Below are 25517 nucleotides of genomic sequence, written 5' to 3'. Positions count from 1 at the left end.
AAATTGCTTGCAAACAAAAAATGAAAAAAGAGAAACCCAAATAAAAGAGAAAGTTAAAACATCAGATAAAATTGAAGAAAGTATTGAAATAGAACCCAAGATCAAAAGCCATTTAAATGCACCTCTAATAAAAAGAACATCTGAGACTCTTCAGCCAATAAAGAAAACAATAGTAGAAATACATCACCCACCAAAAGAAGAACAAAGTACAGCAAAATTATACAACTTCAATAAAATTCAAAGTTCAGGAAAACAAATAAAGTTACTAAAACAAAACCCCAAACCTTCTTAAAATGTCTATTTTACAGTGGAATATTAGAGGATACGCATCGAATAATGAAAACCTAAAATCATTAATTAGAGAATGTAATGCAAATATCATTTTGCTTACAGGAAACTAAAATTGGTAACAATGTTCTCAATGCTGGCATAAATTATAATGTGTGGAATCAACACAAATTTTAAATGACAACAGCCAAGGAGGAACTGCAATCATAACGCATTCTTCAATCAAATGCCAACCTGTTAGGATTAACTCGGTAATACAGGCATGTGCAGTTCAAAAGGTACTTCCTGGGAAAAAAAAATAACAATATGGCTCAATAATATAATAATAATGATGGAACAACCGTCTTTAGAAAGTCGCTTAATAGATCATCTTGGAAATAATAGACAATTACAAGTGGAAGATTTAGAAAATCTAATAGAACAATTACCAAAACCTTACTTATTAGTAGGTGACTTCAACGCCAAACATCCCATGTGGGGAAGTACATCATCTGACAGGAGAGGAAATATTCTCCTAGATTTTATAGATAACAAGAATTTGATTATTTTAAATGATGGTTCTCCAACAAGATTTGATGTTTATCATAATAGCACCTCTGCAATAGACATCACTTTATGTTCCCCAGAAATTGCCACAGATTTCAGTTGGAAAGTAAATAATAATTTATTTGGGAGTGACCACTGGCCAATACAAATTGAGCTAAAAAATAATAATAATATAACATATATACCGAAGAGGAAAATGGAGGAAGCAAATTGGAATTTATATAAAGAGAAAACGGTGATTAACAAAAAAAATATCTGACTTTACAAACCACATAGATGCTTATGAACATCTAATAAAAACAATAGATGATAAAGCAAATGAAACTATTCCAGTTACCTCAGGCAATCCGACTAGACCACTGGTACCCTGGTGGAATGAGGAATGTAAAGCAGCAAGGAAGATAACGAGGACATGCTTTAGAAGATATCTGAGACATAAATGTGATGCCAATAAATTGCATATTTGAGAGCTAAAGCAAAGCAGAAAAGAATATTCAAGATAGCCAAAAGAAATTCATGGAAAAAATATATTAATAATATAAATTCTAAAACTCAAGACAAAGAAATCTGGAAGAAAATAAATAAACTGCAGGGTAGATATCAGCCAGATTCCCAGCCAGGACCCTTTACCTACATTAAAAAGTAGAAAACAACTATATTTCCAAACCCCAAAACTAGTAGCAAATGAATTGGGTAAAATGCTCGCCAAAACATCTAGTATCTCGAACTATACAAAAAAATTCCAATTAAAAATCAAAAATTATGTCCCAATACCAATAAAATCTAATAATCAGGAAATCTATAATCTTCCTTTCACCATGGAAGAACTGGAAAATGTCCTGAAACTTGCAAGTCAACAGCTCCAGAGGAAGACAACATTAGATATGAAATGATAAAAAAATCTACCAGATGAAAGCAAAAACCTTCTATTAGAAATTGTAATGATTATGGCACTCTCCACAGCATACCTAAAAAACCTGGAAAGAATCTTTAATCATACCAGGATTAAAACCAGGAAAAGACCCAGAGTCACCAAGCAGCTATAGGCCAATAGCCCTTACTAGTTGTCTAAGTAAGATATTTGAAAAAATGGTGAATAACAGATTAATATGGGTAGTTAGAAAATAAACAGCTATTATCAAACAGACAGTTTTGTGATTCAGGAAAAATAAAAGTACCATAGATCCCCTCTTAATGATTACAAAGGGAGATACAAAATGCAATGGTTGGTAAAAAACAAAACCAAAAAAAAAAAACACAATAGGAGTATTTTTTGATTTAGAGAAGGCATATGATACCACCTGGAGGGGAGGGATTTTAAAAAAATTGATAGAATGGGGAATAGGAGGCAATTTATATGAATATATTAGGGAATTCCTATCTGAAAGATATATAAAAGTCAAAGTGGGGGCAGAAAATCTCTGATCATTTATCCAGGAGGAAGGAATTCCCCAAGGCAGGTACTAAGCGTGGCATTGTTTGCTATAGCAATAAATGAGATAATTGAAATGATCCCACCAGGAGTCCAGGATCCCGTTTTGTAGATGACTTCGTCCATATATAGTAGCGGTGAAAAAGCGCTGGGACATAACCAACAGATTGCAAGCAGCCATAAATAGGATAAAAAATGGGCCGATAACAAGGGTTTTAAATTTCACCGCAAAAAACTAAAGCGGTCCAGATTTACAAGATCAAGAAAGCAGGAATTAATTCCTACTTTATTCATAAAAATGATATAATTGAATATGATGATGAGATAAAATTCCTTGGTGTAATACTTGATAAAAAACTTACATATAAAGAACATATAGAACAACTGGCGATAAAAGTAAGAAAATCCTTAAATATAATAAAGTAATTGCGCATAATGACTGGGGTGCTGATAGAACCTCTCTGATAAAAGTATACAAGGCTATTTGTCTAAGTAAACTTGATTATGCATGTCAAGTATATGGTAGTGCTTCTAAAACCCTATTAACAAAACTGGATGTCATACATAACATGGGTATTAGACTATGCACTGGAGCCTACAGAACGTCCCCCGTGGAAAGTCTGTATGTAGAAGCAGGAATAGATCCCTTGAAAGTACGAAGAGAAGAAATGGGATTAAAATACATAGCTAAAATAAATAACCTTAATGATAATCCAAACACCAAATATATGAAGAACATAACAAATAATTATGACGACAAACCAAGAGCCTCTAAACCATTGGAGAATAGATTAAAACCTGATATAGAACATCTAAAATTAGGAACAAGTAGCATATCAAAAATAACAACTTCTAAAATACCTCCGTGGAGACATGCTAAAATAGAAATCTGTGAGAAATCATTTGATAAGAAGATACAGATGCACAACTGAAGAGTGAATTTCTGTCACACCAGGAAAAACATAAACGGGATATTAGTATTTATACAGATGGTTCCAAGTCGAAGGAGGGTGTAGGCTATGCTGTAGTAACAAAATATAAAAATAAGGGAAAAAATTCCAAAAATATGCTCGATATTCCACTGCAGAGATAATGCTATATTAGAGGCTATAAAATATACCTTATGGTGGGAAAGGCAAACGATACCTTTTTGTAATATACACGGATTCTTACAGTGCTTTAGAAGCGCTAAGACAATACACAGTTTTCTCATCCCGTAATTGAAGAAATAAGAGAGTGGATAGATATAATTATAAAACGGAAATCTATAAATATAAAACTCTGTTGGGTCCTTTCCCATGTGGGCATAAAGGGTAATGAAGAGGTGGATAAAGAAGCCAAAAAGGAGTCTATCAAAAAAATACAAATACCTTACAATGACTTTAAAACAACAATAAATGAATACTGTCAATCAAAATGGGAAAAAGAATGGCTAGAATTAAATCATAAATTAAAGCATATTAAATCATCTGTAAAACCTTGGAATAGACAACAATGTCAAAGAAGGGAAGATATCATATTAACAAGATTAAGAATAGGACATACATACTTGACACACAAATACTTGATGTTGCAAGGCGAGGAAAGACAGGCCCCTTACTGTGACCATTGTCGTACTCTGGTCACAGTCCGTCATCTGCTAACTGAATGCAAAAAATTCGAAAGAAAACGAAGATCCAATAACATATATAATATCCCACTTGAAGAACTATTGGGAGAAAATGCCCCACTTCAAAATATAGTAAATTATCTCAAAGAAATAAACCTGCTTTATATGATATAAAACAGTCCTTATAATTTCATAGTTTATACAGTAAAGCGCTGAATGGCCTTTGCTGCCCCAGTGCTTGGTGTTACACCTAACTTTATAAAACCAACCAACCAACCTCTTCCTCGACCTCTGTGAACCAGATAGCTGATTTTCTGCTCTTTCTCAGGAATGTGCAGAAATTAGCGGTCCCTACCATCAAGGGATATAAAAGCATGTTGTCAGCGGTTTTTAGGCACAGAGGCCTTGACCTTTCTGACAACAAGGACATTCATGACCTTTTAAAATCTTTCGAGACTTCGAAGGTTCCTCAAATGAGACCTCCGTCATGGAACCTTGACGTGGTTCTTAAGTTCCTTATGTCAAGTCCTTTCGAACCGCTTCAGGCAGCGTCTCTTCGAAACTTGACAAGGAAGGCTCTTTTCCTAACTTCTCTTGCGACGGCTAAGAGAGTTAGTGAGATTTCAAGCGTTAGTAATTTAATGGGATTCAAAGGAGACAATGCTGTCTGCTCGTTGAACCCAACTTTCTTGGCGAAGAATGAAAATCCTTCGAACCCTTGGCCGAAAACTTTCGAGATCAAGGGTATGTCAAGTCTGGTGGGCCAAGAACCAGAGAGAGTCCTGTGCCCGGTCAGGGCTCTCAAGTTCTATGTACATAGAACAAAAGAGGTAAGAGGTCCCTCAGGTATCTCTGGTGCTCTGTGAAGAAGACCAGAGTTACCTTTATCGAAGAATGCTGTTGCTTTCTTTCTAAGGGACGTCATTAAGGAGGCTCATTCATCTTTCCAGAAGGACTGATTTGAGCCTCTTACGAGTGAAAGCGCACGAAGTTTTCGAGCTGTCGCTACCTCTCTTGCCTTCCAAAAGAACATGTCAATCAAGGACATTCTTGATTGCACCTTTTGGAGGAGTAACTCCGTCTTCGCCTCACATTACCTAAGGGATGTGAGAACGATTTATGACGATTGTAATTCACTGGGGCCATACGTTTCTGCGGACACAGTCTTGGGGTCCGGAAGTAGCTCTTTCCCCTATCCCTTAGTTAGGATTAGGTTAGTTTTGTTGTTGTGTTTTTAGGTTGTGGTGAGTCTTATGTGAAGATCTCCCATCCTTTAGTTAGTTTTAAGGGGTTTTGTGAATAGTTGGTCAGGTGGTGGTCAGTTGCTTCGTTGCCCTCATATGTATGGCCTCGATGGTCTTGTCACGTTTGAGGTCTCGTACCCGTTGACAGATCATCCAGAGCGCACCAGCACTACAGGTCTCCACCTGGCTGGCAACTCTGATTTAAGCAAAAGCAGCCTTAAGTGACAGTAATCACATAGTCTACTTTGCAAACAGGTGAGGAACCAAGATGTATATCATCTACTTAATTTAAGTTTCCCTAAAAAATCCTATTCTGTCTCTTCCACAATCCGAAGGTGGGATTCAGCTATATATATATCTGTCAGGTAAGTGGCATGAACAAAATGTTATTGTTATTATACAATTAAGTTTGTTCATACTTACCTGGCAGATATATATTATAAATGCCCGCCCTCCTCCCTCAGGAGACAGTGGCATTAATAAATATGAATAGAAAATGGGAATGGTTCCTGATATCCGCCTCCCAGCGGCGGGAATGGGTACTACACACCGGCCGCCCACTGCGTGTGCCGCGAGTTTTGAAATTCTGTCGGACTTCAGAAAATACAGCTATATATATATCTGCCAGGTAAGTTTGAACAAACTTAATTGTATAATAACAATAACATATTTCTTGGGAATAATGGGTATATTAGAGAAATCTATGAATTATGATAGACATGCTTCCTTAGTTTACTGTGTTCTCATTTTTAGCCAAGCGAATGCTTCTTTCCCTGTCCACATTTCTAGTCTGAGGAGGATGAACACATTAAATTCCTATTCCATGCTTGGCATAGGCTCTTCTACTCATGTACACCGGTGCATGGCATTGTCGGTCATCCTTTCCGAATTTTTACAATTTTAGTTAATGTCTACACATATATTATCAGATAAATTATACAAACTGTCAGCTTGACTGTCTTTGTGTTTGACTTCTCACAGTACCTCATGAGAATGAATTAGAGACTAGGTTCCAGATCTAATCTGTTCCCAAAGGCTTTGCTGGTTTCATTGGACCTCTGCAAAGTGTGGGACCTTTAACACCTGAACCTTCTGCTCCTCCCTGAATTGCAGTTCAGGGCCTGGTAAATTTTGGCTCAATATGATTGATGAACTTGGGAGAAAAATATATTTTAAATGATAAAATAATAATTTATATTTTTGTAAATGTAAATATTATTTTCTAGGTAGTACTGTATCATGATTAAATAGCCTCTAAAATTTGACAGAACAAATGCCACTAAGAATATTAGTGTATAAATAATGTTCATCTGCAATTTTTATTGTAGTGTTTACCTGTAAATATTGAGGTTCTAATGAATTTATTTTGTTAAAAAGAATTTTTGTTTTATTATGTATTTCAGGATCAAGCTGTATTTCCAAAGCTATTGTTTCATTTGTGTATGGACATGGCTATGACAGGATTGCAGGAGAAGAAAATACTCAGTCAAAGATAGCTGGAGCAAAAAGTTCAAATAACAATTGTGTACAGCTAATCTTCTGTTTTGTGGGTCTTCAGGTTTCATATCTTACGTGGGGTGTTCTTCAAGAGAAAGTTATGACAAAGGTGAGATATGTATATGGTGTTCAGGCAGATTTTTTCTAACTTAAACAGGTGGTTTTCTGTAAAAATACTAAAGTTTATATGCGATTACCAGACTTAACAAAACCTTATGTTAATGTTTTTGGGTGAAAACAAGTTGTAACTTATTGATTTAAACCACTGAGTTTTCTTTTTTCTTTTTTGTGGCAGGGCATTGGCCAAGAATTAATTCCATTGAAAAAACACATAGTACTGTCCTTGCTCACTGTCATAGAGTTTTAAGATATTGACTGCTTTATCAATTTATTTTGTCTTGATAAGATGCTAGTTTTATTCTCATTTGGAAGCCAGATAATTATAGAGACAATCATTTTATTGAAGTTACCCAAAAACAGATACAGTAGTGCACTGAGATACTGGACTATTGTATATCGTACTTCTGAATATATCTGTGCAAATTGCAAATATCAGTTAGAGGTCTTTTGCCTCCTGATCTAGTGCAGAATATCCAAGATCCAAAACAACGAATATGCATCTTTTCTATGGCTCTTTTAAAAAGTTATGCTTCACTTCACTGTATCCAATAATATTGTATGTACTACTATTCTCATATCATTGTTGTATTATAAAATTCAGACAGTGATCTATGTTTTGGTTTGGAAATCGGCTGAGGCCGATTACGATGTAAGTTTATTTTGCCTTATTTAACTCAATTCAGAGCAATTTTCTTGCTTCTAGTTAGCATAAATGAATCTCTAGGTAGTTTATTTATATAAAACAAGGTTATATTTTATTATACAGTGTTTTTTAGGTCAGAATATGACTTAAATATTTTAGTACATTCAACTTCCCTGTCATATATACTTAGCTGTAGACTCCGTCATCCCCGACAGAAATTCGAATTTCGCGGCACACGCTACAGGTAGGTCAGGTGATCTACCGCCCTGCCGCTGGGTGGCAGGAATAGGAACCATTCCCGTTTTCTATCAGATTTTCTCTGTCACGGTACGGTCAATATCATTGTTGGTACTTCCTGACTTGATTTTCGTTTTTCATCGCCATCGATCTTCTGGGCTGTCTTTTGCAGGGAAGTACTGGGTCTTTGGTTTGGCATACGCTTTTATTAACTTTTTAATGAATTTGGCTTCGAATTTTCGAAGAAAATGTTACGGGAAACTACTGAATTTTTCGGTAGACACTCACATATTTTGCAATAAAGGGAAATAATAATATTTATTCACTAATACATGTAAGAAGTGTTAAAACTTGATTGAGGAAAAATAAACACTCTAAACTCCCTACTTAGGAAGTCAGAAAAGCATATGACTAGGAACGCTTCCTTTAGAAGCCTTAATAAGTCTCGTGCTAACGAGTAATTAGAATATTAACAGTACAGGCAGTCCCCGGGTTACGACGGGGGTTCCGTTCTTGAGGCGCGTCGTAAGCCGAAAATCGTCGTAAGCCGGAACGACACTTGGAAATATGCCTTAAACTAAGAAAAAGTTAGAGAGACCTTACCTGTGTGACATGCAAGTATTGCATGATGTGTAGTGTGGTTATTTCAATGGCAAAGGATGGTTCTTGAAGGTATAATTCTTATTAAACTCTTGTGACACTATAAAGCACAAATGTCTACACTTAATCCTTAGGTTAGATTATACACTAAACACTATTATACACTGTACACTAGTATGTAATCCTTTGGTAGATCCTGGAGTACACTTAAATCCCAGTCTGGTAGCTCTGGAAGGTAAAAGTATAACACAATTAGTACAAAATACTACACAAAGTCCTGAATGCAATATGTAAATTATAGATATCAAGAGTAAAAGAGTTAATGTTATTTGTCGTATGTTAATTAATTCCTTACTTTTAGTTTAAAGTTGTCATGCTATGTAACCCTGGATGCACAAAGTCTTATGTGGCCCCATAGCCTACATCATTCAGGGGGTTCTGGAATGTACAAAAAATAATTAGTATGTCAGTAAGTACTCTATGCATAGTAAGTTACATACAGTAATATGCACCATACAGTGGTTTAATATCACATATATAACATGTATAAAACTTAGTTAATGTATGTTAATTAATTCCTTACCTTTAGTTTAAAGTTGTCGTGCTATGTAACCCTGGATGCACAAAGTCTTTTTTGTTGTAATGTAACCAAAAACATATTTTTATTATATACTGTGCTAAACTATAAAGGATTTTTATCATAGCATGCGTTTTTTAAAAGCGTCGTTAACTCGGAGCGTCGGAAGCGTCAGCGTCGTAACCTCGGAACAAGCGTCGTAACCCAGGACGGATTTTCCATTGAATATTTAAGAAAAAGCGTCGTAACCTCGGAACGTCGTAAGCCGGAACCGTCGTAACCCGGGGACCGCCTGTACTAGTAGTTGTTGCATCCTCATCACCCTCTTACCTCACAGAAACTACAAATTCATCTTGTGCAAATTTGAAGAATAAATGGAGGGAACTCAAAATGCGACCTCTTAAAAAAAAAGCTAAGAAGTGAATATAGTGTTCCCAGTGCAGTGGAGGGTACGTCTGATCGGCTCTGTCTCGCTCCCAGGCCTAGACCTCTTCCAAGCTCCCAAGCCCAGAACAGAAGGAATGTCGAAAGCCGCACGGAGGTTTCAGAGAACCCCCAACGGTCAGGCGTCCCCTCGGCAGGATCTGTAGTAACGTCCCAGACTGCCAAGGATCGCCATTGCAAAGGCATCCTTAAAAAGTGCGTCTCTTCTTCCGATTCTTCATCTTACATCCAAAAAGACAAAGAATAGACATGTTTGGAGTACGGACGATCTATTGCGTTCTCTGGAAACTAAGAGAACCCTGACCGCCAACCGGGAGTGAAGTACCAGCCAGGAGCCAGGAGCCAACCGATTAGGCTCCAGCCAGGCGAGAAGCGCCAGCCAGGCGCGAGGCGCGTTCCAACAGCCAGGCGCGAGGCGCGTTCCAGCAGCCAGGCGCGAGCCGCGTTCCAACAACCAGGCGCGATCCGCGTTCCAGAACCAGGCGTGAGCTGCGTTCCAGCAGCCAGGCGCAAGCCGCGTTCCAGCAACCAGGCGCGAGCCGCGTTCCAGCAACCAGGCGTGAGCTGCGTTCCAGCAGCCAGGCACGAGGCGCCAGAGTTCCTTCCTTCAGGCGCGAGGTGCAAGTTTCTGTCTGCTGATCCGCAATCTTCCAAGAAGCGTGAAAGGAGCCTTCTAAGCAAGTAGAGCCTAGCAGGCATTAGGATCTTTCCAGGTGTGTGGAACTTTCCAGGCGCGAGGAGCCTAGCAGGCGCGCGGAACATTCCAGGCGCCAGGCACCAGGATAACCCGAATCGCCTTATGAGAGAGAGGTCAGTCACGAGGCTTCTCTCTTTTTAGTTTTTAGCAGGATCAGCCTTCTCCTGGCAAAGGCGCAAGATGTCGCACAGGCGGCCGTCGCTTTTGTCAGGATGATTCTGATACTGAGAGAACCCCTTCTCCAATATTCAGAAGACTGCTGTAACAGGCAGTTCCTCTCAGCATGGACTCTCCTTCATTCATACTCTTCCCTCATTATGACGAGGCAAGAGCTATGGGAGTTTTCTTAATAAGAATCTCATCTTTTCGGCGTTCGGGAATGACTGCGGAAAGGGAACATCTATCTTCCTTCCGTAAGCTCAAGATCTGAACAGGAATCCTGTCCCTTTTGCGATTTCTGTGGAAATCACGAATACTTAACGGATTCCTGGATTAACTTCCTTCCTTAGGGAGATATTAAACGTATTGTCAAGTAAGTGCATAACACATAATTGACAAAAAATGTATACTACTCTTTGTATCTTAATGGGTTAGTTCTCATTGACAAAGATCTCAATACATCTTATTGTGTAAGCATATAAGCTCTCATGGACAAGATTTGGAGGAGCTCTCATTCATTGATTAGAGGCTCTTCCAGGTAATAGACGCGTAGAATACGTCCTTATGTCCAAGAGAATAGGAAGCTTGAGAGATTCTCTTCGATCCTCGGTTCTCACTTGGGATCTCCTTCGGCTAATACTAATTCGTTCTATTGACGAAAAGAACGAAGATAGTAAATTCCCATTCTCTCTCTGCCTCGGCGAGGAAAAAATGTAGTAGAGAATTTGGTGTATAGGACTACTGTATGGTCAAGTCATATGCACATAATGTAGTTACCTCTATGGTTGGCAACTGAATTCCCTGTATCCTTCCAGGAGTTTCCTAGGTAAGGACTACGCTTAAAGGGTTTTTTACGACAACACCGACTCAGCTTCTGTATTTAACGAAGGTTGTTTCGCTTAAATATGCATTATTGAGAACTCCCTTAGGCTCGGTAATAATTTTATCATATTCCTTCATTGAATGGAGTAACTGGCAACTCAGGAAGTACGGCGAGACAGCGATCGAAGGCTGCTGTCACTGTAGGCCAACACAGTACCATTTAGGTCTCTGTCATGACCGGTTGGTTACATCTCTCTCTCCTACGGGATTGACTGGCTAACCGTATCTCTCCCCTACAATCACGGACTTGGCCTCGAATTGAGGGGACTTGTAGGCAAACATGAATAACATTGTCTGCGTTTTGCCTAAAAGCTTTCAATAGAAAGATTTCTCACAACCTTTCAATGCTGTTTACCTCAATGTAACAGAATTATAGAGGATTCTAACGCGGCAGAGCACTATATTATATAATGCTCTCATGCTTACGAAAGCATAGCCGTATTAGAGAACGGAGCATGCTCAGTGAGATGGATGAGTCTGATGGGAACCGTTTTCTTCGTGGCAGAAGTTTGTCTCCCTGAATGGCCTATATTACGCCTATAAGTTTTTTCCTACCAAGAAACGGAAATAACATATAAGAGGGTGCCGGGTACCATGACAGAGGTACAGAGGTTCTGGCACATAGTCTAAAAGAATTGCAAGCAATTTAGGTGACTTGATAATTTCTCGATATAGCGAGTTGTTAACCGAAGGGTTCAGTAGCCTCTCTAACAGCAGGCTCGGTAACGTCACGATTCGTCCCTGATTTCATTCCCCGTCTAACTGGAGGAGGGTTCGATCCCAAGGAGGGACGAAATGAATTTTTAAATCGATTAGGCCAATTCCACAGCTTTCTCATATCTCAAGGAGCATTGAGAATCTCTTTTTTCGCCCCTGTTCGCGTTAACAAGAGAGAACCTGTTTGGAACACAGACACGGAACGTAACGATCCTTAAGAGGTTCGCTGCACGATGTTGCACGTCCGTGAGAACCTTCTTGATCGACGATAATAACTATTAACGTCTGTCTAATATTAGTTGGAAAGAGAGTTGTGGAAACCTGCGAGACGTCTTCTTCATAGATCTCTTTGCAATGTTTAAGACGAAGAGGCTTCCTCTAGACTGCTTCCTTATTCTCGATCCGAGAGCGGTAGCAAATATACGCCATCCTTTAGTTTGAAAGGGGAATAAACATTAGTCTTTTTTCCCCTATATATATAAATTCTTAACAGATATATTAAGATAATTACTGGCATCAGAGGAAGAGAAGATGATGCTTTTCGCCCCTTTTTGGCCTTCCAGAGGCTGGATTCACAGAGGTCACTTCCTTCTTACAGCACTTTTCTAAAGGCTTTCCTAAGAGAGTCGGTCTACTCTATCAGCCTCACATAGAAAGGGACCTTAAGAACCTCTCCACTCTGAGTCTGTCTGCGTGCAGACTGACGAGAAGTTGACATGAATGAGAGGATTTTTCAAGGTGAATGACAAGTGTCATGGCCAAGACAAAGAAGTGCTGCAGATCGTGCTGGGTTGAATGAGGAAACTGTCCTCTTCCGATACCTCTGTGATCCACATGGCGGTTTTCTTCCCTTTCTGAGAGAAGAATCACCTTTGTATTTGTCTGCTATCAAAGAATACAGTAGCAGGCTATACTCTGTCTCTACAAAGGGATTTAGAGATAGCAGAGGACTAAGATCTTTGGGATCTTATACGATACCTCAATACGACCAAGAGTAGGATATCATGTACAGGCGGTCCCCGGGTTACGATGGGGGTTCCGTTCTTAAGACGCGTCGTAACCCGAAAATCGTCGTAAGCCGGAACGACGTGCTTGAAAACATGTCCACAGGGAAAATTTCACTACTAATTTGCAATTTTTCTTAGGGCCGTATCTCTAAAATTATCACTAATTTACTTTTTTCATGTGCAACACTGTGTATTCACAAATTACTGTATATTTTCTTTAAAATACAAGAGAGAGAGAGAGAGAGAGAGAGAGAGAGAGAGAGAAATAACTCCTTAGGTTTCAATAGATTGAAATGAACATCTGTAGGCAACTTTTTCCCCCTCCCATAAATACATATATTTCTCCAGAGAAGAGAGAAAGAGAGGACTGTGCAATTATGTTTGTCTGTCTATCAATTCTTTTGCTGAGAGCGAGAGAGATAAAAGGAAGAAATAGAAACACCAAATGTATGACAAGTATCTTGTGGAGAGAGAGAGAGAGAGAGAGAGAGATTGTTTAAAAGAGAGAAATGGAATGATTACTTGTTAATTTGTATTAAAATAATATTTAAAATACACATCAAATATGAATTTTGTACTTATAGTATTATTATTGGAAAAATATTAATTATAAACTTATTACATACACGTCCATGAAAATGATCTCATCTCAGTAAGAGAGAGAGAGAGAGAGAGAGAGAGAGAGATTACATAAAACCATTAAATTCGTTGACCATTGTATGGCATTGTTAAGCTTGAGTGTCACTCGAGTTGAGGTGGGGAAATTGATACAGAAAAAGACAAAGGGAAGAATTTTCTTTTGAAATTATTTATCGTATTATTACTACTTCTATTATTGTTATTATTATTATTATTTGAAAATATAATAAACACGTGCATCTACCATAAAAATTCTCTCATCTCAGTAAGAAAGAGGAATTATCCTTACAAGTGAAATGGAAAGGTCATTTTCATCTCTTTAAAATATGACCATTATGAATTTGTAATTAAAGTTTTATTATTATTATTATTATTATTATTATTATTATTATTATTAAATAACTGAAATTATCAATAAACATTTTACATACTAGTACCATAAAAATTCTTTCATCTCGGTAAAAGAGAGAGAGAGAGAGAGAGAGAGTGTTTATCTTTCTTGTTTATAACGCTTCCAGCGAAAGAGAGGGAGGGCGTTACCACTATAACTCATTATTATCTTGTGTGGCAAAAGAGAGAGAGAGAGAGAGTTAACCTTAATTAAAAGTGACATGGATAGATTAGTACGTATTGTATTTCTTTAAAATACTATCACATATGAATTTTGTAATTACAGTATTATTATTATTATTATTTATTATTATTATTATTTATTATTATTATTATTATTATTATTATTATTTGAAAAGTATTAAAAACAAATAGTACAAGTACATAAAAAATCTCGAGTCTCAGTAAATGAGAGAGAGAGAGAGAGAGAGAGCGAGAGAGAGAACGTGAGAGAAAGACGGAGAGGAGATGAGAGAGAGAGAGAGAGAGAGGGGAGGGGGGGGGGAAATGTCAGGACCACTGATTTGCAACACTGCAGCTCTCCCCCAGCTCTTCCCCCTTTTGGCTGTCACAGAACATGATATATATATGACAGTTTAGTACCTGGAAAGGTTACAGAGAAGACTGGGATTTCTTCAACAGAGAAGACTAGGGATTTCCTTCATTCTTCGATAATTTTTTAAATATAAGCTAAAATCTTACTAATTCACTATGGTATTTTCTTTAATGAATTGATATTATTAGCTGCTATAAATTAATATTGAAATATTTGAAAATAGTAAATCCATTTTATTTATCATACTAAAAAAACATACATCTTTGTAGTAGAGAGAGAGAGAGAGAGAGAGAGAGAGAGAGAGAGAGAGAGAGAGAGAGAGAATTATAGCATTATTTTCTTGGAAAATACAAAGAGAGAGAGAGAGAAACTGTGCTAAACTATAAAGGATTCTTATCTTATCATAATATGTGTTTTTTAAAAGCGTCGTAAACTCGGAGCGTCGGAAGCGTCAGCGTCGTAACCTCGGAACAAGCGTCGTAACCCAGGGCGGATTTTTCAATGAATATTTAAGAAAAAGCGTCGTAACCCCGGAACGTCGTAAGCCGGACCCGTCGTAACCCTGTACTTAGAGTTGGGATCTTTTCGTGGCCCGCAGATTCCGTGTTCCGACGAGTTGGAACCTCTCCTCATCATGCTTCTTTTAGAAATTTTATGAGGGAATTCATTTTTTCTCTTGACCTTACCAACTTCCAAGAGGACAAGTGAATTTTTGTGTATTGGAATCTTGCATCAGATTCAATGGAGACTCGGCAATTGGTTCTTGCCAGCATAGTATGTCTGGCAAAGAACTAAAACCCTTCTAATCCAGGCTCAGAGCTTTGAAGTCAAGGGACTTTCCCAATTGATAAGGGAAGAGATAGAAGGGTCTATTTGCCCAGGCAGGGTACGTTAGTTTTATCTTCAGCAGAAGAAATGGCTTAACGTTTGCCTTCAGAGTCTTTGGGGTGCGATGAGGGCTCTAAGCGCTTCCCAGAAGGTAATCAGAGGGACACGATAAGAGCCAAGAAAGCCCTGGGTTCGCCCACTTTCGGCTCAGAGTCTTCTTCGACTTCCAGGCTCCTTTCCCTCCTTCGGGCAAGGAGAGGGAAGATTCTGCAAGGAATAGATCTCGTTAGCAACGGAAGCACTCATGAAGGATCCTCCTCGGAGGAAGACTCTTCTCTCTCGTCCTGTTTAGATATCCTATCGTCTACTGGATGTAACTGGCTACAAGCGCCTCCCCTCATCCTAGGCCAGAGGCTCCAGGTAGAAGAGTTCCTTCCACCCTTCTCCAGTCTCCTGATAAACTAATGTAGTTTGTTCAGGATCCTCAGGCAACGAAGCGCCAGCCAGGCGCCAAATGCCAAACAGGCGAAAAACGCCAGAGGCAGACAACTCGAATGAACGAGTTTATTGTCTGATGCGGAGAAGGAGCAGGCCTCCAACCTGGCGCAAATGTGCCAGAGGCGAACAGATCGGACAGGTGAGAGTGTCCGATGTGGACATCGCCAGACAGCCTCGAGACTCCAGCCAAGCTCGAAGCTCCAGCAAGTGGGGAGGAGCCAGCCGGGCACCAGAAGCGCCAGCCAGGCGCCAAAAGCGCAAGCCAGGAGCCAGGCGCCAAAAGCGCAAGCCAGGAGCCAGGCGCCAAAAGCGCAAGCCAGGAGCCAGGCGCCAAAAGCGCAAGCCAGGAGCCAGGCGCCAGAAGCACCAGACGGGTGCCAGGCGCCAGCCGGGAGTAATGCGCCAGCCAGGTGTGAGACTCCAGCCAAGCTCGAAGCTCCAGCAAGTGGGGAGGAGCCAGCCGGGCGCCAAGCATCAGAAGCGCCAGCCAGGCGCCAGGTGCCAGAAAGCACCAGCCAGGAGCCAGGCTCCAACCAGGCGCCAGCCGAGAGTAATGCGCCAGCCAGGCGCAAGGCGCTAGCCAGGCGCGAGGCGCCAGGCATAGGCGATATCCAGGCGTGAGGCGCCTGCCAGGCGCGAAGCGCCAGCCAGGCTCCAGGCTTCATCCAGAAGAGATCTATATCAAAGAATGCCCTGGCCTTCTTTGAGATAATTGTGATCTCCAAAGCACTTGATAAGTGCCTTGATGATTCCTTCAAACAGCTGAGAATTAAAAGTGCATGAAGTACGAGCTTTTGCGAATTCTTGTTCTTTCCATAACAATATGTCATAAAGGACATATTAGCTGTCACATACGGGAGATGCAACTCTGTGTTGACTTTCCATTACACGAAGGATGTCAAGATAACCTACGAGAGATCCTTCTCTCTTGGTTGATACGTGTCTGCAGATACGTTGCTGGGATAGGGAGCCGATACTGATCCTTAACTAGTGAGTTAAATTTTATTTAACGTCGTGTTTTTTTCTTTGGGTTGTTTGAAAGGAGTTTGGGGATAACTCTTCAATTTAAGTAACACTAACCCTCGTGTTAGGATCAGGTGATCGGGATCGGTGTTGTGCTCCGTAATTATGCCACTAGGCATAGGTGTATTGTCATGTAAGTGGATAGGACCCCATTGACAAAGGCCATCAGGCTCTGTCAAGTAAGTGGATAAGACCCCATCGACAGACCCACAAGAACTCTTAGCCATTGGTCACATGCCCCCTCCGCTGAGGGCTCTTGAGGCGAAGCAGATTCCTAGGCATTGAGGCCATGGAATCTTCCGCCTAAACAAGTAGGAACCAAGGTTTTATTTATTTATTACCTACAACGTATGTTGTTTACCTGTCTATTCAGTAAATAGTTGTCTCTTACCCACCACCAATGGTGTGAATCAGCTAAGTATATATCTGACAGGGAAGTTGAATGTATAAAAATGATATTGTTATGATACAATAAAGTTTTATACATACTTACCTGGCAGATATATACGATTAAATGGCCCACCCAGCCTCCCCTCAGGAGACAGGTGGAAGAGAAAATCTGATAGAAAACGGGAATGGTTCCTATTCCTGCCACCCAGCGGCAGGGGGGTAGATCACCTGACCTACCTGTAGCGTGTGCCGCGAAATTCGAATTTCTGTCGGGGACAACGGAGTCTACAGCTAAGTATATATCTGCCAGGTAAGTATGTATAAAACTTTATTGTATCATAACAATATCATGTTTCATTGTGAACTTTTTTTTTTGGTAGATGGTGCTGGGATCATTTTTTATTTTTTAATCTAAAGATTCAGTTCTATATTTTCTCTTTATTTCATGATACTATGAGTTTTACGTATTTATCTCTTATCATCGTAAAAACAACAGTAAAATGTGTTCTTTCAAGCTCAGTAGTTTTTATTAAAATACTTATCTCTCCAGTTTTATGTTTGATTAAAGTTTACAAGAGTTTAATCCATGTTGCCAATGCATGGTAATTTATAGTTATTATGTTTTCTCAGCTTCATCTACAACTTGCAACTTAAATTTAAGTAGTACAGCATAGTGTATTTCCTTGCCGATCATTTCTCCATAGCGATTAGGGTATAGTGTAAAAATATATCCGTCCTGTTCTATTTAACGTCGTTTGTAACATAACTACAGTAATTGTTTACTATCATACAATGGTTGGAATGTGATTTGGCTGTTTCTCACAATACATTTATCATTCTCTTTTACATTTTTAACATATTTAACTAGAAGATGGGATAAAGAGATGGAGGAAAAGAGGTTAATGCATGAGATACATAATAAAATCATGAGTATACACAGTAATTTTTATTTGTTATTTTACTTAAATATTTTCCATGTTTATTGTACAGATTGGTAAACTATTGGAAATGTAGTATGTATGTACTGCTAAATTTAAGCAGCAGTTGTAGCTGAAGCTGAGAAAACAAAATTTTCACACTGCTAATGACTAAATTTTCATGCATCAGCAACATGGATGCAACGCTACTGCAATTAATAGTGGAGAAAAAAGTATTTTAATAAAAAATACTGGCCACAAAAGAACACATTTTACTGTTGTTTTCACGCCGATAAAAGATAAGTACGTAAATCTTGTATTATTATGAAATAAGATGAAAATAATGAACAGAATCTGTTTTTTACACAAAAAACCATGCTCCTGACACCATCTGTTAATGAAGAAAATAACAATCAAGTTCACAACAAGACGTATTGAGTCATATTTCAACTTAAAGCACTTCATAAAACGAAAAATAACCTTGTCCCATATAAATAGAGTTCCTACAGATCTATTTACGCTAAATAGACACAAAAAAACTGGCCCTGAATCGAATTAAATACGGCAAAATAAGCATGCCTCTGCTTTCAGCTGATTTTTTCCAAATCAAAACATAGATCGCTTTGTTTGTATTTTATAATTATTTTAGTAATATGAGACTACATACAGTATTATTGGATACAGTGAAGTAAAACATAACTTTTTAAAAAGAGCCAAGGAAACGATACATATTCATTGTTTATGAGTGTCTCTTGGCACTTGGGCTAAGTACCAATAACCAGAGAATGGCGCCAGCTATAAAAAAAAATAGATAAATTTAGTTCACAACAAGATGTATTTAAGTCATATTTCAGCTTAAAAACACATCATTTAACGAAAAATAACCTTGTCACATTTGAGTAGTTTCTAGAGATTAATTTACACTAAATAGATGCAAGAATATCACCTCCACCCTCAGCTGGTTTTTTCAAACCAAAACATGATCAGTTTGCTTGCATATTTTATGATATAATAGTAATATGAGACTACATACAGTATTATTGGATACAAGTAAAGGATAACTTTTTAAAAGAGCCAAGGAAAAGATGCATTTTTGTTTTGTTTGTATTTTATGAGCTGGTCTCGGCACTTAGCCTAAGCCACCGATAACCAGGCAACGGTGGTATAAACCGTATGGAAGGTAAAATCCAGTTGTGAATACATTGAACAAGTGCTGTAAGACTGAAATGCCATTAACTAATGCCAACAGTAAATAGGGCCTGCCTGCACATATAAGCTTTATCGCAAGTTGCTAAAAGATCACTCTTGTGATTTGGGATGGTTTGGGCTGTATTTCTGTTTGAACTGATGAACTATTAAATTAGGCAGTGAACTGTTAAAATGTGCAGTTATAAGCATTTTACAGTAGTTTCATGGGTACAGGGTATAGATATACCTGAACTTCATAGCAAACAACCATTCACAGATATATGCAAAGAAATGTCAGAGTTTCTTTTATAGCGGCTCGGACACTAATCTGTTATCTCGGTGAGCTACTGTACATATTAATATAACTATTGGAAATTAAATAATTTTTTCAACATACATATTTCAGTTATTTCATCTAAAAAATATACAGAAAATATAAGGCAGACATTTATGTTGTTCCATTTGTTAGTTTAATGATTATTCGCATTAAATAGCCCTTATCTACTTGATTTGTGTGGGAGATAGAGTTAAACTATCCCTCAGCATTCTCCAAATATCATGTGTTTGGGATTAAATAAAAATATTTATGGGCATACATTTTTTTCTTCTTCAGATAATATCATTGGATGTGATCAGAATCTCACAAGCGTTAACTGATTATATCAGATGCTGGTATGTTATATTAAGCTAAATTTTCCCAGAACCTCGTTATATTTTAGAAGATCGGAATCAACACTAAAGACAAATTTCAGTAAAGTGAAATTATCAGTGAAAACAGTTGGTATGAAAGGGCAAAGAATAGTATAAAAGATAACAATGGTAAAACTATAAATGAAAGAACTATAATGGACTAACAGGGATAGAAATAAGAAAATCTCATTAATGATGAAAATTAACTTGAACTGGAAGATGCTAACATGAGGGGGACCAATAGAGAATGTGGCATCTAAGGAGGATAGGAGACAGCTGGGAAAGCAAAATATTGGAAAGCTCCAGGGCCTTCAGGTCTAACAAACAATCTGTTAAAGGAACTGGAGGACTAGCTATTGAGGAGCTAACCAGGTCTTTATGTTTGACAACATGATGAAGGAGGAAATGTGCTTAGAGAACTGGAAAAGGAATAATGCAGCAAGAACTAATTTTGTAGGAAAGTAACATTTTGAACAAAAGACTTACTTGTTTTTTCCTGGCATAAACATCTTACAAGATTTTCTTCTGGGTTGGATGAAGGAGGTCTTTTCCCTTTTTGTCAAAGCAAATATCCATGGTCGAGGAGTTTGTATGGTTTGCCACACATTTTGAGATGCATCCTTTCCCTCTCAAGATCTTCATAGCTCCTGTGTTTCAGAGCTTATCAAGCTTTCAGTAGAATTACTGAGATATCTCTCAAACTGGAAAAAAGACTACTATGCCAGCTCCACTAATGCATTTTCACAAGAACATGCCTGTGACCAAGATGTCAAGACCAGATAAGTGGTTTACAGCCTGGTTTTACCAGTGTATGCAGTCTGCCTTCCCAGTTGGTGTTATAGGAAAGGCGATGTTTTATTAAGTACCATTATGGGATAAGTAGAGCACTAGCCCCACTGCTGTGTTTAAATAGATTACAGTGCTGGAAAAGAGAACACAAAGTTAATTGAATGGCAATAAATGAAGAAATAGCATTTGAAATAATTTGGAAGATATATTCGCAGTGATCTTTTGAAAGAACGAAAGAGTCATAGTGGACTTGGCATACAGTGTGGGCTTCTCAACCTTTGTCAGTACAAGCTGGTGCAACTGGGACTTTTGCAATGAAGAAAGACACTACGTATATGATTATCGGAGTTGTAATGAACAAGCACGAAGTTTAGTAGAAAATATCAACAGATGTCTATACTGTACTTAGATATTTGATTATGATTATTATTTGCTAGTAACATTTTTAGATAGATCTCTTATCATCACTTAACAGATTTGGTTACGTATCAGAAAGCCAGACCTCTAAAGCGACTGATAAGTAGTGGTGCTAGCATTTTTAGGTTCTGGTTTTTACATTTGTATACACTTTGATATTAGTACAGTACACATCTTATGCTACATTATCAGTGTGTATTGAATGAATGTGACTAATTGACTTTTGTATTGAAAGCTGTTTTTTTCTGTTTTTCCACAGGAATATCAGAATGCTGATGGAAGTGTCGGTCATTTTAAGGACTCTCAGTTCTTAGTATTTGTCAATAGGGTACTAGCCTTCTCATTAGCAGCTGTTTACTTGGGATTTTCAAGACAGCCTCGTCACACGGCACCTATCTACAAATACTCGTACTGCTCATTTTCCAATATCATGAGCTCATGGTGTCAATATGAAGCTTTGAAATATGTCTCATTTCCAACACAGGTATTTGTTTAATATCAATTTGGATGTTTTTTCAGGCTTTGGAATGAATTTGTAATTTTTTTTTATTTTGCATTAGTGAAACACGTGTGATTTTTAATTACTTTTAATAACCTAAGCTTTGTTCCTGTGAAAATACAAACCTTTATATCTTATATGGAGTACGTTCAGCCAAAATTGGGTTCAGTCATTGAAGCTTGGCAATTTTTTAGTTAGCTAGCAGAAGGTGAGTGAGGAATTTTAGGGGCCCATCCACTCACTAGACAACATCACTTTTTCTTCAGTCATACTGTTTTCAGGACCTCTGCCCTTTCATGGACTGTTTCAAGATTGCTACTGTTGTTTTAAAGTGATTTTTACTTTTTTCAATTTTTGTTGATGACTCGCATTTATTGTGACCTTGAGTTTTCTTGTTATGATAGTACAGTACCTGGCTCTTCTGTTTGAAAGCTTGATCAGCATAGATGTCTTGGGCTTGAGTGTGTAGAAACTAGGTTTGTGTTGCTTCTGAATATAGATCTTCATTGTACAGTATGTGTTCTTACATAGGCCAGAATGCATGCTATTCTTGAAGTGTGTGGAGTATTTTTAAGGGGAAGGCGGGTGTATGTGCAGACCAGGTGGCAGTCAGCCCTAACCCCTCTTAAGAGAAAATTTGGAATAGTGCAATATTGTTTCCTGCTGTCCCTGTTGCCCCTTCTTTTGTATCCCCTCTCCTCATGGCAGCTAGTGCCTTTATTTCCATGATTACAAACTTTTTAATCTTCCTTTGCTGCCAGAAAAAAATATTGCTATTAAAGGGTGCAGATCAAGTCTCTCTTAAGTCTTCAGTCTTCCTGTTCAGGATTTGAGTTCTTATCAGGGACATCCTAGACTTGACCTGGAAATGATTTAGTAATTTCCAAGAGCTGCTTGAAACTTCTTGAAACCTCCTACCTTGGACTTTGCACTGGTGTTGAAGAGCCTTCTTGGATCTTCCTGTGTGATTCTCCTTGAATTGACTCTTAACATTTTACTTTTGACTCTGGCCTCTGTGCAGCATAGTTCCTTACTTCATCCTGATTGTAAACATTTCACATTGTTGGTTATTTACTGATCTCCCTTTTACCTGAGATATAGTCTTCCAGTTTTCCCAGTTTCATCATAGTACCTATTGCTATTCCTGCATTGCTTACAATCTTTGCTACCAGAGAGTCCCTTTGACTGTCTATTAAGGACAGTTAGAGTTGGTTTCCAATGAACTCAGGTACTCTGGTCTCCATCTTTGGGATTTTCCTAATATGGACTGTTGAAGAAAAATCAGCCTAAAAAAAACTAAAAAATAGCCTTTTCTGCTCTGACAGGTAATGTTAAGTGCTTACTCGTAGGTCTCAGACTTGGATTTGGCACAGTTTGAGGTTAACACACAAATGCTTGCTAACCTAACCTTTAAGTACAATACAGGCTGTCCCCGGGTTACGACGGGGGTTCCGTTCTTGAGACGCGCTGTAAGCCGAAAATTGTCGTAACCCGGAACATCGTCAAAAATCCTAAGAAAACCTTACTTTTAATGCTTTGGGTGCATTAAAAACTATGTAAACTTCATTCTTATTGCATTTTCCATAAAAAAACCTTCAGATATTGATTATTTTGTATTTTTGGAATCATATTTCTTCTGCCAGATCAGCGTTGTAGGCGCCGTAACCCTGGAACATGCGCCATAAACCTGGAAATACGTAATGTCTGATAAATATAATTGAAAAGCGTTGTAACCTCAGAACGTCGTAAGCCGGGGACTCCCTGTATTGGGCTTTGTCATTCATCTGTTTGGAAAATGGAATTCCAATGTACTTTTGCAATATATAATTTGAGAGACGTAAGTCATAAGCATTAGGATGTGTTCTCATTAGGGTAAGTGTTCCAATAGTTCAAATATTATCAGTGGTTGGTATGGTGTTGGCGTCCCACCTTGATGGTCGCAAGTTCGATTCTCGGCCATTCCATTGAGAGGTCAGAGATGTGTATTTCTGGTGATAGAAGTTCATTCTCGACGTGGTTCGGAAGTCGTGTAAAGCTGTTGGTCTCGATGCTGAATAACCACTGGTTCCATGCAACGAAAAAACACCATACAAGCAAGCAAATATTATCAGTGGGGAGGAAGAGTGATCTTGAACTGCGTCCAGATCATAATTTCTCATCATTTCTTCTCTCGAGCACTCTTGTGAGGCATGGCTGTCTGGGGTTCCTGTCATCATGTCTCATGTTGCTGGTAAGGGTTTATACATCTTATGCTGACCACTGTCTCGCATTCATTTGCTCTTCTGAGGCTGACTTTGTCCTTGGTCTTCATTCTTCCAATAGCCCTGTGGTGTATGACCATGTCTTGCCACTTGTATTTATTTTCATGGAATGTGTGATTAATGGCATTTTGGTGAAACTTACTATGATTTTATTATACTAAATGAATTTTTTGTACTAAGCCTTATGTAAGTACCCTCATCCCTTCCCTGTACTCTAGCTTTTTATCATTGCTCACACATAGTAGGAGAGAAGTGTAAATGTCCCATACATAGAATTAAGCTTAATTAAGGCAAATATGGCTTGATGCAGGTTTCAATATCTGCAAAATATAAAGCAGTATAGGATGAATTGGTTTGTATTAAAAAAGCTTTGGTTTTTATATACATGATACAATTCTGCTTAATAAGTAATAAATAAGATAGTGTATTACATAAGTAAAGGGAAATTACAATGTGTAATTTTTAGGTACTAGCCTGTGGCAATAATGTCAGCACCGCCATTATTCAGAAGTAAAAATTGAATGATATAGCTATGCAGTTTCTTTCCAAGATAAAATTTTTGTAAATATTCCTAAGTCATTAAATTCTCAACTTGCGTAATCATTGCTAGTTTGGTATGAGTAATTTATGCTAGCAGTTTTGAAAAGAATTATGAGTGAAGTGACTTGAAAATAAATATAAAGACAGTATTCAACAGTTGTAAAAAGTTTATACTAACATGATGCTTGGCAATCTTGAAAAATACCCTAATAGGTCCAGAATTAAAGTTGCACAACTGAACTTTCCTGCAGTGGAATTAGTGATGAACGTCTTTTGATATTTGGGTGTTGGTTGATAAAATTCTTTTGTTTTGCCGTTTGATAAAATTCTTTTGTTTTGCCGTTTTTTTACATGAAGGTTATTTATATTAATTGTATTTTGCAGGTTTTGGCCAAAGCTTCTAAAATTATTCCCACAATGATAATGGGGAAAATTATTGGCAAGAAGAAGTATGAATATTTTGAGTATGTCACAGCGATATTAATATCTGCTGGAATGACAATGTTTCTCTTGGGTTCAACTGAAAGTAAAAGTGGTAAGTATTTTAAGTGTATTGCACTTTCTTTTGGCTTAAAAAATGCATACCATATATACTCATGTAACACGCAATCTTGCATATCATGTGACCCCCAAATTTTCACCCTTAAAAAATTATTTTATCACGTATCATGTGAGTTAAATTTACAAGACCAAATAACATCTATTCCATTTTTTAGTTAGGCTAACCCCTTTTCCTCCATTTCTTTATCTATCCCATCTTCTAGTTAAGTTTAAAAAAGTAAAAGAAATACCAAAAGTATTGTTAGTAATGTTATACTTGTTGTATAAATGCATACAGCCAGACACAGCTGATTTACTATGAACAACCTAAATCAATAACAACATTGTTTTTGCTTGGATTTCAACCATCGTACGCTAGTAAAAAATTACCGTTTTTATGTTACAAATGACGTTAAGGAGAATAGGACTGATATATTCTTACATTACTATATCCTTACTCGCTATGTAGAAAAGGTCGGCAAGGGCATATAGTACTGCTAAATTTAACCTAAGTTTTAGCTGGAGCTGAGGAAAGAATGTTGACCTGCCAATGACTATTATCGTGCATCGACAATGTGGATGAAACTCACAAACTTCGATATAGTACCATCAAATTTGACCGCAAACAAAATTTGAGAGAAACATGTTTTAAT

The 25517-nt window shown here is 38.0% G+C and overlaps 1 protein-coding gene across 6 annotated transcripts in view; it reads left to right on the top strand.

The window, feature by feature from the left end:
- The window catches only part of LOC135212616 (adenosine 3'-phospho 5'-phosphosulfate transporter 1-like), a 212434-nt gene that overhangs the window by 134849 nt on the left and 52068 nt on the right, over window positions 1-25517 (top strand). For all 6 annotated transcript variants that reach the window (XR_010313943.1, XM_064246196.1, XM_064246194.1 and 3 more), the window contains exons 3-5: window positions 6523-6725; window positions 21284-21508; window positions 24709-24859. Coding sequence is in view for 5 of the 6 variants with exons in the window: in XM_064246196.1 (XP_064102266.1) it covers window positions 6523-6725; window positions 21284-21508; window positions 24709-24859 (579 nt within the window). In the remaining variant the exon portion in view is untranslated. The remainder of the gene's footprint in view (window positions 1-6522; window positions 6726-21283; window positions 21509-24708; window positions 24860-25517) is intronic.

The sequence above is a fragment of the Macrobrachium nipponense genome, chromosome 41 (genome assembly GCF_015104395.2).
Source record: "Macrobrachium nipponense isolate FS-2020 chromosome 41, ASM1510439v2, whole genome shotgun sequence".
In the NCBI taxonomy this organism is placed as follows: domain Eukaryota; kingdom Metazoa; phylum Arthropoda; class Malacostraca; order Decapoda; family Palaemonidae; genus Macrobrachium; species Macrobrachium nipponense.
This window is presented reverse-complemented; position numbering and strand designations above follow the sequence as displayed.